Source organism: Glycine soja, chromosome 12 (assembly GCF_004193775.1).
Source record: "Glycine soja cultivar W05 chromosome 12, ASM419377v2, whole genome shotgun sequence".
Classification (NCBI taxonomy): Eukaryota; Viridiplantae; Streptophyta; class Magnoliopsida; order Fabales; family Fabaceae; genus Glycine; species Glycine soja.
In genome coordinates this window covers 1,829,566-1,845,124 of record NC_041013.1, presented here as the reverse complement: position 1 = coordinate 1,845,124, position 15,559 = coordinate 1,829,566, and the positions used below count along the sequence as shown (strand labels likewise).

General features: G+C 34.6%; 3 protein-coding genes across 4 annotated transcripts; 2 read left to right on the top strand and 1 right to left on the bottom strand.

Moving 5' to 3' along the window:
- The first annotated feature begins 1,213 nt into the window (after positions 1 to 1,213).
- Positions 1,214 to 4,955, top strand: LOC114379123 (NADH dehydrogenase [ubiquinone] 1 beta subcomplex subunit 2-like). 2 transcript variants are annotated; one of them, XR_003659413.1, is made up of 5 exons: positions 1,214 to 1,407; positions 1,491 to 1,536; positions 1,641 to 1,704; positions 3,305 to 4,704; positions 4,941 to 4,955. XR_003659413.1 is itself a non-coding variant. In XM_028337709.1 (4 exons), exons 1-3 carry the CDS (start codon positions 1,304 to 1,306, stop codon positions 1,692 to 1,694), a joined length of 204 nt encoding a protein of 67 aa, XP_028193510.1. In that variant the 5' UTR covers positions 1,223 to 1,303; the 3' UTR covers positions 1,695 to 1,704; positions 3,305 to 3,680. The 2 variants fall into 2 exon arrangements, 1 of the variants encoding a protein (XP_028193510.1); XM_028337709.1 differs by lacking the exon at positions 4,941 to 4,955 and having other exon boundaries at positions 1,223 to 1,407; positions 3,305 to 3,680.
- Positions 4,956 to 6,549: 1,594 nt separating this feature from the next.
- Positions 6,550 to 7,497, top strand: LOC114379122 (50S ribosomal protein L12, chloroplastic-like). Its single transcript, XM_028337708.1, has one exon. It carries the CDS (start codon positions 6,600 to 6,602, stop codon positions 7,170 to 7,172), a length of 573 nt encoding a protein of 190 aa, XP_028193509.1. The 5' UTR covers positions 6,550 to 6,599; the 3' UTR covers positions 7,173 to 7,497.
- Positions 7,498 to 11,296: 3,799 nt separating this feature from the next.
- LOC114380484 (protein ELC-like) lies at positions 11,297 to 13,096 on the bottom strand. The gene has a single exon (XM_028339563.1). It carries the CDS (start codon positions 12,917 to 12,919, stop codon positions 11,702 to 11,704), a length of 1,218 nt encoding a protein of 405 aa, XP_028195364.1. The 5' UTR covers positions 12,920 to 13,096; the 3' UTR covers positions 11,297 to 11,701.
- Positions 13,097 to 15,559: the final 2,463 nt, after the last annotated feature.

Here is a 15,559-nt window from a genome sequence, read left to right as displayed (position 1 = left end):
ACTCATTTCTTCTACTAATCCATTACTAAAATAAATATAAATGGTATAAATTTAGGTAAATTAAGTCTTGAAGAGTCACTAAATTATAAATGAGTCTATGTACCTAAACCTTATATTACTAATACAAATCATAAACAAATTACATATGAATCTCTAAGTTTAGATAAATTAGGTCTTGAAGGTCCATTAAGGTCCATTAAGTTATATATTTTTTTTATGTATAACAATGTAACAAAGAAAATTATAAATATTTGTAATAAGTTCATTTATTATATTCAGAAAAAAAAAGTTCATTTATTATTTTGGTATACATTATAAATATCTTTCACTGTAGATCTCGAGTCAAGTAGGATTATGTATTTGATTTTAAATTAAATTAGATCAACTTAATAAAATTTAATCTTTTTTTAAATACCAATTTCACAATATACAATCAAATGTATTTTTTTAAATGACTAATGTACTCTAACTTTATGTAAAAGTTGACATTGTATTAATATTAAAATAAATGGTTATCCAAATTAATTTACCCGAATTACGTTTTTGCTCTACTGCTTAAATATATAATTTCAAACTTTTTTTTATTAAAATTAGTGATTATTCAATCAATCAATCAATTTGGAATCTATTTCTAATTTTTTTAAAATAAAATGTATAGAATTTACCATCTAAACCAAATCTCTGTAAACATGAACAGGGTAATTTAGTTTGAACTTGCAAAAGAAAAAAAAATACCCAATTTAATTTTTTGTTTTAAGATTATTTTTTTAAACTAAACTAAATTGATCTCTTTTTCAGTTTTTCATTTGTTGCAAAATGTTAATAATGGATTTTTTTCTCTTTCTTATTGATGGAAATTTCTTAATATTATAATATTTATTTAATAAATTTAACTCATAATTTGGTATTTACTTTACAAATTTTAACTTATGTTAAAAAAATATGTAATTAATTTCAACTATTAAGGATTATTTAAAGTTTACACATTAAGCATGTTAGTAATAATAGACATACTTTTGAGTGTTTGACTCAACATTATATTAAAACAAGTTAAGTTTAAAAATAATTTTAATTCCTTACATTTTGTCTTTTTAAACCATTTTAATTTCTTAAAAAAATATATTAATTTATTAAATTTCAAAATATAATTGTTAATCTTTAATAAATTTTGTGAAATCGAAAATTAAAAAGTGAAGAAGAAAGGGGTAAAGAGGGGATATGAAATAGGGATCTGGTGTGGGTGTGGGTGGAGGTGAGGGTTGGTTCATTTGATCTGCGACTGAGAGAAGAGAAGAGAATTGTGATGGGGGGAGGACAGGGTCACGGCACAACCTACAAAGGTGTTACCATTCATCAGCCAAAGCGCTGGCACACTATCACCGGCAAGGGTTTGTGCGCGGTCATGTGGTCAGTTTCCACTTCACTTCTTTTCTATTCTCTTCTAATTTCTTTTGCCCTAATTTCATGGATATATTGATTTCTTGTTCCAGGTTTTGGGTATTCTACAGGGCAAAGCAAGATGGTCCTGTTGTATTGGTAACACTGTGATAATTAATTCAATTTGTTTCTCTCACCCCTCCTGTTCTGTTCACAATACCCCTCTTTTTTTTTCTTTTTTTTTCATTTTCGATCTTTTCTAGGGCTGGAGACATCCTTGGGAGGGTCACCATGATGATCATGGCAAGGGCCATTAGCATTCCTTAGGTACCTTACTTCACCCTTTTTTTTTAACTCTACTCCCTGCAAATTATATTTCCAACTACCCCACTCACTCCCCCTTGTTTCTTATTTATGGATTGTTTCATAAAAATTTCCATGCTTTCTTTCTTGCGTTTGGGTATTGCAATGTCATTTCAAATTGGGTTATTGTATGGGCTAGAGTTCCCCAAGATGACCCCAACCTTGTATTTGATTTGAATTATGCCCTTGGCAGAAGTATGAATGCTGGCTGTGCCTAGTCACTACTTGGGGAAATTAGGATTCATTCACGCTTTGTTCTGGGCATACATTACATATTTGCTTATCCAATAGCTATTTTGTTCCCAAAAATTGTATTGCAATTTATTCATATTTATAATCAATATATCATAATAAGCCTCTTGATGTGACAATTTTTTGTAATTTAAGTCTAAAAAAAACTGTTTTTCAAATTTGATACGGAAAAAAAAGATAGTTTATTTTCTTCCATTTTCATGTGGTGTACCTTTTTGACAAAGCAAGGACATTTAGGGGCTGTTTGATTTTATGATTTTCTAGAAATGAAGTTTGCATTCCTGAAAATTTTCTTTGGAATGTTATTTTAACTTTTGTTTCCTAGAAATGGAGTTCGAATTCCTGAAAATTTAAAAATTTTGAAAACAGAATGTTGTTTCCCGTTCCAACGTTTCTTCTTGCTATATGCTACCATATTTGTAATTATAAAGAATGATTTTCTTATCCTTTCTTATTTCACATGACTTCTTCTATGAGCCTCCATTCTCACTGCAATTCCTATGTCCTACCAAAGAAGATTAGGTATTCTCTTCTCATTTGTAAGGCCAACTGAGCTCTACGAAGAACATTACCCTTTGCCCATAAACTTCTGCAGGTGGTTAAGTTTTAAATCATGGTATCAAAACAACAATGCAATCATGATTGTCTTTTTCCCAAATGGTAGCTAGATAATGGCTATTTAGTACATGCTTCTTTGCACATAAGCCACCTGCCCATAAGAATTGAAAGTTATAAAGCAATGCCTTTTTTTACTTGTTAAGCTTCAAAGCTGTTTGGGTGACTCTCTGTTTCTGCTATTGGAGGCTGAATCACTATAGTTTGAAATTTGAATTGATAGTCTGTCAAGGTGAAGGTGTGTTTTGAATTTGGGGCTCTTAATTTGAAAATGATAGTTGAAAGAAGGGTGGAGAAAGAACATAGTAAATCAGAAGAAAGGAACTTATTTGAATTTGTGTGAGAAAGAAAACACATAGGAAATGGAAATAATGATAAGTGCAGATTATGTTTCTAAAAATATGGAAAATTGAACATAGTAATGATTTCCAGGAAATGAAATTAGAGAATGAAAACAGGAAATATTTCATGAAACACACCCTTAAATTTTATTACTGCTCTCTCGATTTTTACATTTACAAGTTGTTAACTTGTATCTATTTAGTATATATACAACTTAGTCTTTGACAAACTGGGATTGAGATTAGAAACATGTCTAAAGCCAGAAATTTCTACAAAAATGAACTGGGGAAAAAATTGCTCAGAGATGAATTTATATAATGATTGATGAGTGACAAATGTGTTGATTTCTTGGCAGGCATGAGCTCCAAGAACAGGAAGAACAGAATTTGAAGTGTCTGTTGCTGTGGATGTGTTGTTCAAATGTTTACTTTGATCAATTCAATAAATTTGGCTGTAAAATAAGAGATTTCTTTTTGCATGATTTCATGAGCATTAGATATGTCTGTGCACCTTACCTGCTAACTGGGATGAAAGTCATGCTATGTTTGGTTGGATTATTATCCATTTCGTCGCTTTTCTCAGAAATTTATGGGAGTTGACTCAATGTCTGTGTGTCAACTATAATAGACGTGTGTCCGCCAGTTGACAACACAATGTTATAGTGCATTTTTGTTTATTTCAAAGAACTTCATGTTGTGTTACCTCAGTAATCCGATATCTTATTTAGATCATACCCAGATATGATAGATGTCCTTTGCAGAACTGTGGAGTGGCAAAGAGTCATAGAGTCGAGAAAATTCCATTTTGCGTTTGAAGAAACACAGAATTACGAAATTGGGACAATGGTGACAACTTAGAGACCAGATTGTCCAAACTCCGAAGCAAAAAAAAAATAAAAAATTCTGCTCTTCGTATGTGCTAACCTATGCTTAATTATTTTAATTGGAGCAAAATTTGTTCACCAAATAGTATGGATTTTTAAATGTACGAGGATGAATATAAGATTGTGCTACAAGCATGGGGATGAATATATTAGGATCTGACTAGTAAAATTATCACCTTATTTTCTTTATTCTCAAAAAACTTATATTTCTAAGAACAATTATGATTAATTAAATAGATTTTATTCATCTCTACGAATTATGATTTTTGGGCATGAATGTTTTTTTTCTTGCACTAAACGTTTCTAAGAGATTGTGCTACAAGCATGCAGGTGTTTAGACTTTGTTTTTAAGTTCAACACATTGGATTGGATGTGGATGCTATCATTATCATCATTCCGAAATTCCCAGGAATTCTTGAAAAACTTGCCAGTTTTATTAAAGACAAAAGTTCCTGAATCGATCTTGACCTTAACTCCCACAAAGCCAAAAAATATTTGCGATGGTTGATTGAAGTGTGTAATGTTCATAGTGTTTGAAATATTGGGCGTTGTGTGGACGCGTAGAATAAGATTTTTTGTTTTGTTTTGTTTTATCAAGAGAGAAAATACGAGGTGTTTCTAGACACTTAGGTTTGGGCCGTCATATACATACATGAACATGTGGATTGTTAGAGAATAGTAAGAATAGAATAGAGAGAATAACTAAGAGCAGAGTGAAGATTAGATTAGAAAAGTTTGAGGCAAGGAAATAGAAATGTCATACTTGCTAACACTTGCACTCTGGATTGGCAGTAGATGAGGCTATTCTCTCCGAGGAAGAACGAGTTGTTGTCATTCGCTTCGGCCTCGATTGGGATCACACCTGCATGCAGGTATATATGCTCTCTTTCTACTCCAATTCTCCCTGCTTGTCAATGAAATTCATCTCTACTCTACATTTGTTTTGAAGTATACAATACAATAATGCCAATTGAATTGCTCAACGGGAGCCTTTAATTTTATGCCAAATAAGGTAGACAACCCACACCCCTTTCATATTTTTATCATGTTACATAAGTTAACATATACTTTTAAATTTCATAACCATGATGCTACAAAATCCAATCAGACCTTGGAACCGGAAACAACAATAAGATCAATTGGGCACTCAAAGACAAGCCAAGAGTTCATTGATATTGTTGAAACAGTGTACCGTCGTGCAAGGAAGGGACGTGGGGTCTAGTCATTTCTCCCAAAGATTACTCTACCAAGTACCGCTACTGAGTTGCTTACTTACCCTGCAATTTTTTAAATTAATTACTGTAACATGGACACAATATATTTAATTGTTGCTGAACTTGTCACTACAATCCCAAATACCGGAGTAATAATACTTCATCTATAGGCTATGATGTTTAATTAGTGATGGCTATGCTCTACGTTAATCGTCGTGTAGTGTTGAATGTTAATGGACATTGCATTGTAGGAACTACTTTGCGCAAATGTTGGGCCAATGGGACAGTATTCTAGGTTACTCCTTCCATCTTTATATAATTACAAGACGTAATTTTCAATTTTTCTTATTCCTTTTTATAAAACTTTTTTTCTAACTATTTTAATTTTTTTACCAAAATATTCTTAATTATTTTAGTTCATAAATAATAAGTATTATGAATTGTCTCTTTCTCTTACGAGGATTGGAGTAAAGAGTTTAGTTTTAAATACAACTCTATTACTATGTCTCCTTCTCCATATATCAATTATTTAGGTTGAAATTAATTAAGTGAAATAAGTGATATAGTTAGTGCCGATAAGGATAATTTTAGAAAAAATAATATAATTATAGATAAATTTAATGTTATTAACTTGAATTAATCAATTTTTATGTGAATTAGTTATAAGTGTTTTATATTTAGGGGTGGAGGGAATATAATCTATTTTTGACAGAACGCCTAATCAAATGTGATTAATGACAAGTACACAAAGATTTCTTAAAATTTACAAGAAACTTGTCATGTGTGACTATAAACTTTTTTGCCTTTTAGTCCTTAATCTTTAATTAGTTAGAAGTTGTTGAACTTTTTTAGTCCTTAGTGATGTTACATGAATGTAGGGATTGAAAGTGGTAACTAAGAAAAGCTTACAAACTTTGGTTAAGTTCATAAGTTATTATAAATCTTTTGATACTTATTTTTAATTTTTTCAGATAAAAAAATTTCAAACAAACATAATCAAATCTCTTATTATACAAATTACTTTTAAAAAAAGAAAAACAAATTATCCGAAAAAATCCTTTGCCCCCAAAAAACTTACTCAAACGAAAAAACTAAATACATCCATTAAAAAATAACAATTAAGGATATTTTAGTCTTGAAAAATCACCAAATTTTAATTTTTGTCTTTGAGTTTTAAAATATTTATTGTAAATTCTATATATTTTTCTAAATTCTCAAACATCGATTTTATTTTTTTATAAATAATAACTTCAAAGACTAAAATTTAGGTAATAATTTAAAAATGAGAAAGGAAAACCAAATCTTGATAATTTTTCATAAAATAAAACACCTCTATCATGTCGGAGAATAAATAAAATAGTTTCCTTTCCGACAATTGCAGTTTCTAATTTCCACTTCCACCCTTATACTAACCAAAAACTGTAACTTCCTTCCCACAGAAAGGTAGGGTAATATGGTAATAGGGAGCACAAGGCACATCTTCATAATCCCCTTATCCTATCTTCTTGGCTTCACTTTCCTTCTTCTCTCCGGCTGAAACCTTTCTTCACAAAATGGCCTCAACTACACTAACAACCCTCTCCCTCCGCAACCTCTCTTATCCTACACCCTCCTCCTCTTCTTACCCTACGCACCTCTCCGCCAACCCCTCCTCCCTCCAATTCCCCAACTTCTCCCACCGCGCCACCACCACGCGCCGCGCCCGCGTCGTCGTCGTCTCCGCCGTCGAGGCACCGGAGAAAATCACCAAGCTCGGCGACGAAATCGCGGGACTCACGCTCGAGGAGGCCAAGAACCTCGTCGACTTCCTCCAGGACAAGCTCGGCGTCTCCGCGGCAGCGTTCGCCCCCGTGGCCGTCGCCGCGGGTGCCGTCGGCGCCGTGGCGGACGCTCCGGCGGCGGTGGAGGAGAAGACGGAGTTCGACGTGTTGATCGAGGAGGTGCCGAGCAACGCGAGAATCGCGGTGATTAAGGCGGTGAGGGCGCTGACTAACCTGGCGCTGAAAGAGGCGAAGGAGTTGATAGAAGGGTTGCCGAAGAAGTTCAAGGAAGGGATTTCGAAGGACGAAGCTGAAGATGCGAAGAAGCAACTTGAAGAAGCCGGTGCCAAGGTTACCATTGCTTAGTACTGTTTAGCAGCAGCATTTGTTTTGCTTCTTCTTTTGTTGTAGCTGAGTTCACTAGTACACTGTAATCTCCTTTCCATTTTGTCTGGAGTTCAATCTTATTTGTAATGAGGAAAAAATGAGTTCTTATTTTTTTTTTAATGCCTCTGAGGTGTTTGTTGAAATGGAGGTGAAGGGTTTTAAATTGCTGAATTGGAAATTGGAAACACGGTACTTAACTACTTGCTGAATACCTGGAGTGACAAGACTTCATCTGTCTGGACTATGATGTTTGGCTACGCTCCATAGTCCATGTTAATCTTAGTGGACATTGCTTTGTAGTGGATTCTTCACCTTTTGTAGGAACTAGCAACTAGGAAGCTACTCAATTTCTTTGTTTCACTCTCCTCGTTCATTCTTTTCCATTTGCACTATCGTGCTTTACTCTGTGCTTCGGGACTTTGGTTCTGAAATCCTAACTGCACAAAGCTTGCAATGTGTGGCGATAAAGATTAAAATCATTAGTGCTTATTACAAACAGAAGTTATCAGTCATCAGCCACGTGTGATTGTTAAATTTGAGGTTTTCTGCATGATTATAAGTCTATGTTCAATTTAACTTCTAACAGAATTGACGGTTATGATAATGTTCACTTCAGAGGAAATAAATTAAGAATAGAAGATTATACAAATCAAAGGGATAATAATAATGCCTTATCCGTCACATTCCTCAAATCAAAGGGCATGATTATTCTAAACCACAACGTTGAGCGTGGTAATGTTTGAACTTTAGGCTAGAAAACAATTTGGTCTTTGAGAAAATGTTTGATTTTGATTTAGAGATGGTGGGTGCATCATCGATGACAATACCTCGTGCTCCACCGTGGATGGTGATCTTGTGATAAACAACCTTATGACGGTGAGATGCGCAAACACAACGACAAAGTTTCCTTCACATTTTGAGTGCGATAATGACGAAGTCCTTTGCACACGTGCACTCCTGTAACTTGATTCCACATTTGACTTACTTCACGTTTGCAGATTTTCTCCTCATCATAAACAACACATGGGCTATGAGGGGTGCAAACACGACTGAAGTTCCCTTCATACTTTGAGCACGACAATGATGAAGTCTTTTGCAAATGCATACTTAGACAATGTAATTCCAAATCTAAACATATTCGCACTCTTATAATGCAATTTCAGATATGCATTTGCTTCAAGTTTTCAGATTCGAGTTTGTTGATGAGTGGAGAATGCCTCAAAATCGCAAACAATTTCTAATAATATTTACAATAAAAAATATAGATCTGGTATAAAAATTAGGTTTACAAATTGAATCACAACTAGGGATGGGTAAACGGGTTCAGGTCCATGGACCGATCCGCACGGATTATGGACTAATTTTCTTTTTTTAAAAAAAATCATGACTATATAGGATTTTTGGTCCATCCCGCATAATCCGTGAACTATGCGGGTTTAACATGCGGGATTCGAGAATTGGCCTACAAACCCGCAACTACCAGTTAAGCTCAATTCAAACTCAATTAATCTTAAAAGTTCAATCTAAAATTTCTTTGCATTTATGTTGAAAATTTATTTGGTTGTGTTAAAATTTTTATAATTAAGTATATGTTAGAGATTTCTTAAGACTTTTCTAAATATATATATATATATATATATATATATATATATATATATATATATATATATATATGAGTGTAATTGACTATTTTTTAAAGAGAAAAAAATATATTTATTTTAAAATTGATTTTTTTAAAATAAAAAATAGGCCAGCGTATCAGTCCGTTTGGTCAGTGAGACAGGAGCGGACCAATATTTTAAATTCATGTAAGAGTGTGGGATGGGTTGGCCTAGTCCGCTGTCAATGCAGGCCAGGTGAGCCCTATGCAGGGCGGGCTAGCCCGACGAAGGAAGAAATAGAGAAATAAAATAAATATGGACAAACGATTTAAAAAACAAAGAAACATTATGATATTCAAATTAATTTTGAGTTTGAAGAATGAGAAGATAAAAGATTTTAGATTTATAATTTTCAAAATTTTCTTAAAGAAGATTATGGTGGTTAAAAATTGTCACTATTTTAAAATTAATTAATGAAACAAAATGGTATTTTAGCTTTTAATATGATTTTCTTGAATTTCGTTAATTTTTATGGCAAAATAAAGTAAAACACATACAAATAAATGCAACATCTAAGTACATGTTTAGATAATCGTGGACATATGAACCAAACTGAGGTTTGCAAAAACATTCCCACCCTTTCTTTTATGTTGCATTTGTATCCAACCATTGGATTTGGTCTTGAAATTTGTGTATAACTTCTTGGACCGCAAATTAAACATGCTCAAAATTGTTGAAATAGTGTCCTCATGCTTTATCGAAGGAAGAAGAATTTTTCCACTAAAGACCTATGTGGTACGCTAATCCTGAATTCCTATGTAAGATCCAACACCATAAACTGTTGATTTCCATTGGAAGGTCTATGTCAAGGACGCAAGAAAAAAACTTTAAAGAAGTAACAAAAAAAAAATCTTATTTTATAAAGATCAAAATAGTTATTTAAGCCTTAATTTTATTTCAAGCAATCCAAGAATCAATCAATCAACTCATCATTTTAGTGGTAAAAGCAACTATATGAAGTGAAAACAATTTAGACAAGGAAAACACTTCTCAATCAGTGGGGATGCAGACAAAGGAGTGGCACTGCCATACAAAAAATGAAAGTCTCGTAGAACGGCAAAGGTTTGGTGAATAAAACTTATTTGTCTGCCTCTACCTCTCTTCCTATTTCATTATAGGTACAAACAGTCCCACACAGTCCCACAGGGCAATCAATATTTATGCACATACGGCAATCAATTGGAAAGAATAAAAAAAGACCAACATATTTGTCTGTCTCTGCCTCTGTTCCACTGTCATTACAGGTACGAAGGAGAAGGGGAAGGAGGGGGTCATAACATTGTTTGGCCGTGTCTACAATGAACAATCTCTTAATCTGATCTTCCATTTAATTTTATGCAATAGATGAAAAGTATAATACGAACAACACATTATTGTAAACACACTTGACTGAAATTCATTTAAAATCACAAAATTCTATAAGTTCTATTCAAAAATAAAATCACAAGTTTTCAATAATTTTTAACCACTAGTAAGGAGTGTATTAGAATGTATTACTAGCACTTTTCATAGTAGAAAGGGTGAAAATAAAATTCCTAGCAAGGAAAATCATTATGAAATGAATTGTGCTTAACTTAGATATAATCCAGGGATCTCTAATTCATACACATATTTTGGCCCCTATAAATGGAAAACGATACATCTGTGTCAAGTTGCATAGCATTGGTCCAGCATCAATATAATCCATTTAACAAAACAAATAAATTCAGCCAAACTAACAATTCTATATTAAAGCGATAATATTTGAGAAATAACAAAGCAAAATTCCCTTTTCTTGAACATGTCAAACTTGGACAGCGTATATGTTCATGAACTCTGAAGCAGCACATTTACATTCCTCTGGTCTAAACAATGGCCAAATACACTACAGGAACTGTACATGCACAATTGAAACAATCAAAACAAATTGTATCTCCATCACACACTTGCATTTGAATGACAGGAATACATTTGAAAGACAATTTCTAATTAAATGACAGTATAAAAACTCTTTACATGCTACAAGAAATGTGCATTCTAGCATCCGAACAATAGCGTTGAGCCTGACACCAAATGCTACAGGCATGATGTAAAGGTTTAACTTTTTTTTTAGAAAAGAAAAAACTTAACCTCCTTAGGGCTGACTTAAACCACTGCTAATTTGAAAGTGTTACTGTTGCGTTGGTCCAAGCCGGTGCTAGCAATGGCATTCAAAGCTAGGGAAGACAATTCTATCCAGACCTTATGGGTAGCCACCAAATTCAAAGAATCCCCCCAACGTTCAATTATTGACAGTCACAAGACAAGTAAACATATACTTTGTCAAATACAAATTACACATGAACCAAAGTGTGCAATTCTTCTCAAACACTTCCCATGTAATAATTTTTTAGAAACAGTCTTGATATTTGACTATTGCATATAAACAATATGAAACATGCCAGGCCAGGCAAAACAATCATAGAAAATAAGAAACACGAAGAAAAAAATATATATCCATGGTAATATACCCATTGTTTTAAAATACAGGGTGGAACAATCTATGATCCATAAGCATGTATACTCTCCTAAACAATAAAACTAAAAAAAAAAAAAAGAAAGCTGGAGCTAACAACCCCTCAAACCAAAATTTTCAAGAAAATCATATTATTAAGTCTGTATAAGAACAATGGTACAGCCCCTGTTTAACAATTTCAAAAGTTGTTGAAGGCTGTAATTGTAAGGGTGACCAATTCATGCTATAGACTAGAAGCACAGACTCAAAGTGAAGCAACAAAAATACCAATCATCTGTAGTCCTGTACTCACAATGGCAGATTTCATCATCTGAACCACCCACAAACCAAGCCACATGGCACTGCTGCGAGTCTTAGCTACCATAATGCGGACTCCGGGCAGCCATATTGGCAACCTGAGCCTGCAACTGAGCAGCCCTAACTTTCGCGGCGGTGGCACGATGAAAGAACTGCTCCCTGGACAGCGCCCTCACACTCCTCAAGTACTGATCAAATGGCACAGCACCCACCTGAAGCGCCTTATCCAACGCATAAAGCGTATCCTCAATCGCCAAATCAGCAGCAGTACAGTCAAGCATCTGCTTCGAGAGCACATCCGCACACTCAAAAGCGTCCTCGGGATTCTCCAAACCGGCCATCTTCTTCCCCTGATTATCCCTCAACCACCCCTCCAAAACATCAGTATTCATCAACACCATCTGCAACTGCTGCTCCAAAGCCTCCATCTCCTCCTGCATCTCCTTCACACCCTTGTTGAGACTCTCCTCGCGTTGTTTCAGCACACCCTGCAAACTAAACAGCTCCTCCATTTCACCCTCCCGGGTCTTCCTCAACGCGGCAACATCTCCATGAACCATCTCCACAAGCTTGTTAATCGCGTTGCGCTTGAAAACCTCAGAAGGATCCTCAGAGGACTGAACCCTAGAAGAAGAAGCAGGGTAAGGAGAAGGAGGGTAAGTCCTCGGAGGAGGGTGGGCATGGGCATGGGCATGGGGATAGCCAGATGAAGATGAAGATGAAGATGATAAATTAGAGGGAGAATTTCCGTAATTGGGAGGAGGATGGGGATTGGGGTTGGGGTTAGGGTTAGGTCTGCGTTGGGAATAAAGAGGAGGGTCGCGGCCGAAGTGGAGGCTGAGATTGAGAATGAGATCGACGAGGTTGGAACTAGGGTAAGTCCAATTCTGCAAATAAGGCACGGAAACCAAACCAGAGGGGTTAACGTGAGGGTGAGGGCGCTTGATGATCATGTCGCGCGTGGGATTCACGTAGACGCAGGGCGGGTGGCGGGGGTAGGATTCCATGAGCCAGATGACGACGGGGATGTTGTAGGTGACGCCTTGGAACGTCATCGGGATGGTGCCGTCGGCCTGGAGGAGGTTGACGGAACGGCCGTCGTTGTGGGTGAACGACGCCGTTTTGGGCTCGAGGGAAGGGAAGGCGGTGGTGAGCGCCACGAGGTGCTGGCGGATGAGCCACTTGGTGTCCTCGGAATAAGGGACCGCGGAGGGGCCGCGCTGGGAGAGGACGGAGTTGAGGAACTGAGTCATCGCCGGCGCCGGTTGGACCATACCGATTCCGATAAGCAGCGGAGAGAGGGATTATGTGAATGAGCTATCTGAGATTGCTTGCAAAGGGAATTGGTTTGCTCGTAAGGGGTTGATGTAACTTTCACTCACGCAATTCAATTTCCTCTCCAATCTCGAACAAACCACGTCACTTCTATTTCTTGTTTGTTCGGCTTCAGCTTCCTCCAAAATGGGCTTTCACGCTTTTAATTTATTTAAAATTATAAATTTGATCCCTCATTTTGTCTTTAATTTTAAATTTTATCTTTTGATAAAATTATTCATGAATTTGGTCTTTATATTTAATCAAATCATGTAATGTTGATCTCCCATTCTAAAATTGAACGTTGATCGTTAACAATGACGTTGACTAACACATGTCAACATTTGAGAGGTACATCAAACGATTTATGATTTTTAACTCAATGTGGTAAAAAAATTTTTACGATAACCCTAAAACCTAAAAAAGCCTCATACCACGAAATCTCTAAAATGTTTTGCAGTCTCGCCATCCTCGTCATCGAAGCAAGAGTCTCGTCTTGTTTGAGTGTCGTCCCTAAAACTCACTGTTTAGGTGTCGTCCCTAAACCTCGTCATGGAAAGGAGTTCCTCGTCGTACACCTCAGAGGCCCGAAGGCTCCACTGGTGACATCGTGGACTAAAGATAATCCAGGGAAGCATTTTAATGGTTATGGTCTATACAAGGTAAGGAATAATGTATATCGTGGAAGTTGTTATGATTTATTTGTTGATTATTTTTGGTTATTTTGGACATGTAGGTTACAGGTATGAAATGGTGTAATTATTTTGAGTGGCATAATTCAGTTGCCAACAGTCGCCAGAAGAGGATCATTGTAGCACTGATGAAGAAGGTTGATGAATTGAACTTGAGGGAAAAAGATTTGCAAACCAAGATCAATGACATGAAGATGAAGGGGAATTTTTTAGGGAATGAATAAAAATAACACCCACCAAAGGTTTTCAGAACAAAACAAAAACAAATGCCAAAATCGGGACCACCACAACAAAAAAAAATTAGCACACACCCCGTCAAAGACAAAATCGAGACCACACCACCAACGAAGACATAACGGACCACCACAACAAAAAAAAAAACACTAAACACCTCGTGGACCCCTAAACATCAACACAAATTCATACTGGAAAACACTCTATGGACCACATCAACAAACAAACCCCACAAATGGATCAAAACTATCTGCCATTATAATATAAACAAAACTTCAATAAAATAACCTAACTTACTTGCAAACAAAAGGCATTTCCATCTTCCTACGACAATCAACAGCGACACTTCACGCACACGAACACCACCGTGAACAATCAACGGTGACACCTCATGCACACGAGATTTCCTTTACGGTTCGTGGTTCCAATTCTAGATTTTCAGGTCCGCAGTTGCAACTTCGATTTTACCATTTAGGGTTGGGGTAAAAATGTTATTGGGTTAAAAATCACGAACTGTTTGACGTACCTCTCAAACGTTGACACGTGTCAGTCAACGTTAGTTGTTATCGGTCAATGTCCATTTTTGGGTTGAGAGACCAACATTGTGTTATTTGATTAAATATGAGGATAAAATTTGTGAATAATTTTACCGAGGGACAAAATCTGAAATTGGAGACAAAATGAAAGACCAAATTTGTAATTTTGCCTTTAATTTAAACAATCAACTCATTACTTTTTTTTTATTGGTTAAATTTATTTTTGTTAGTCCTTTATTTTATTTTTTAGTTTCAATTTAATTTCTCTTAACTAAAACCTTTAATTTAATTTATGGATTTATTTTTTAAAATTTTTATTTAGCCTTTTTAAAAAATAAATTTTCGTTTAATTTGATCTTTCCGTTAGTTTATAATTAATATGTGAGAAAATAGGTTGTCCATTGATGGGTAAATCATTTTTCCATCATTATCTAATCACAATTTATCATACATGATCAATTTGTTAATTTTTATGATACTTTTACAAAATTTTGTTAACACAAATTTATGATTAAATGTTATTGTAAAACTATTTTATACCGTTAGTATATGATTATTAAATTCTAATAATTTCATAGATGCAGTGAAAAAAAATCACAAAACAATCCTTATTGGTCTAGACTTATTTTTACACCTATAATTAATATAGTAATGATTTTTAATAGTGACAATAATATTTAAAAATTATAAAAATTAAAAGTCCCTTTACAAAAAACCTTTTCTAAAAAAGTTAAATTACTCATTTGATCTCTATAGTTTTATGATTCTTATCTTTTTAGTCCCTATAGTTTGAAAGTAATTTTTTTAGTCCCTATAGTTTACATTTTAATTTTCTTTTAGTCCCTGTAGTTAAAAAGTGTTCTTTTTAGTCCTTATAGTTTGTATTTTAAGTCTCTTCTAGTCCTTATAGTTTGAAAGTGATATTTTTAGTCTCTATAATTTGTATTTTAATTACCTTTTAGTCCTTACTACAAAAAAATATATAAAAATAATTAGCTACAAATTAGTTATAAATTATCAATTATTTTTTTTATTACAAATTATCTTACGATAAATTAGTTACGAATTACTTGCTAATATTTTTTTAGTTAATTGTAATTGATAATATTACTCATATTTTGATGGTAAAGACTAAAAT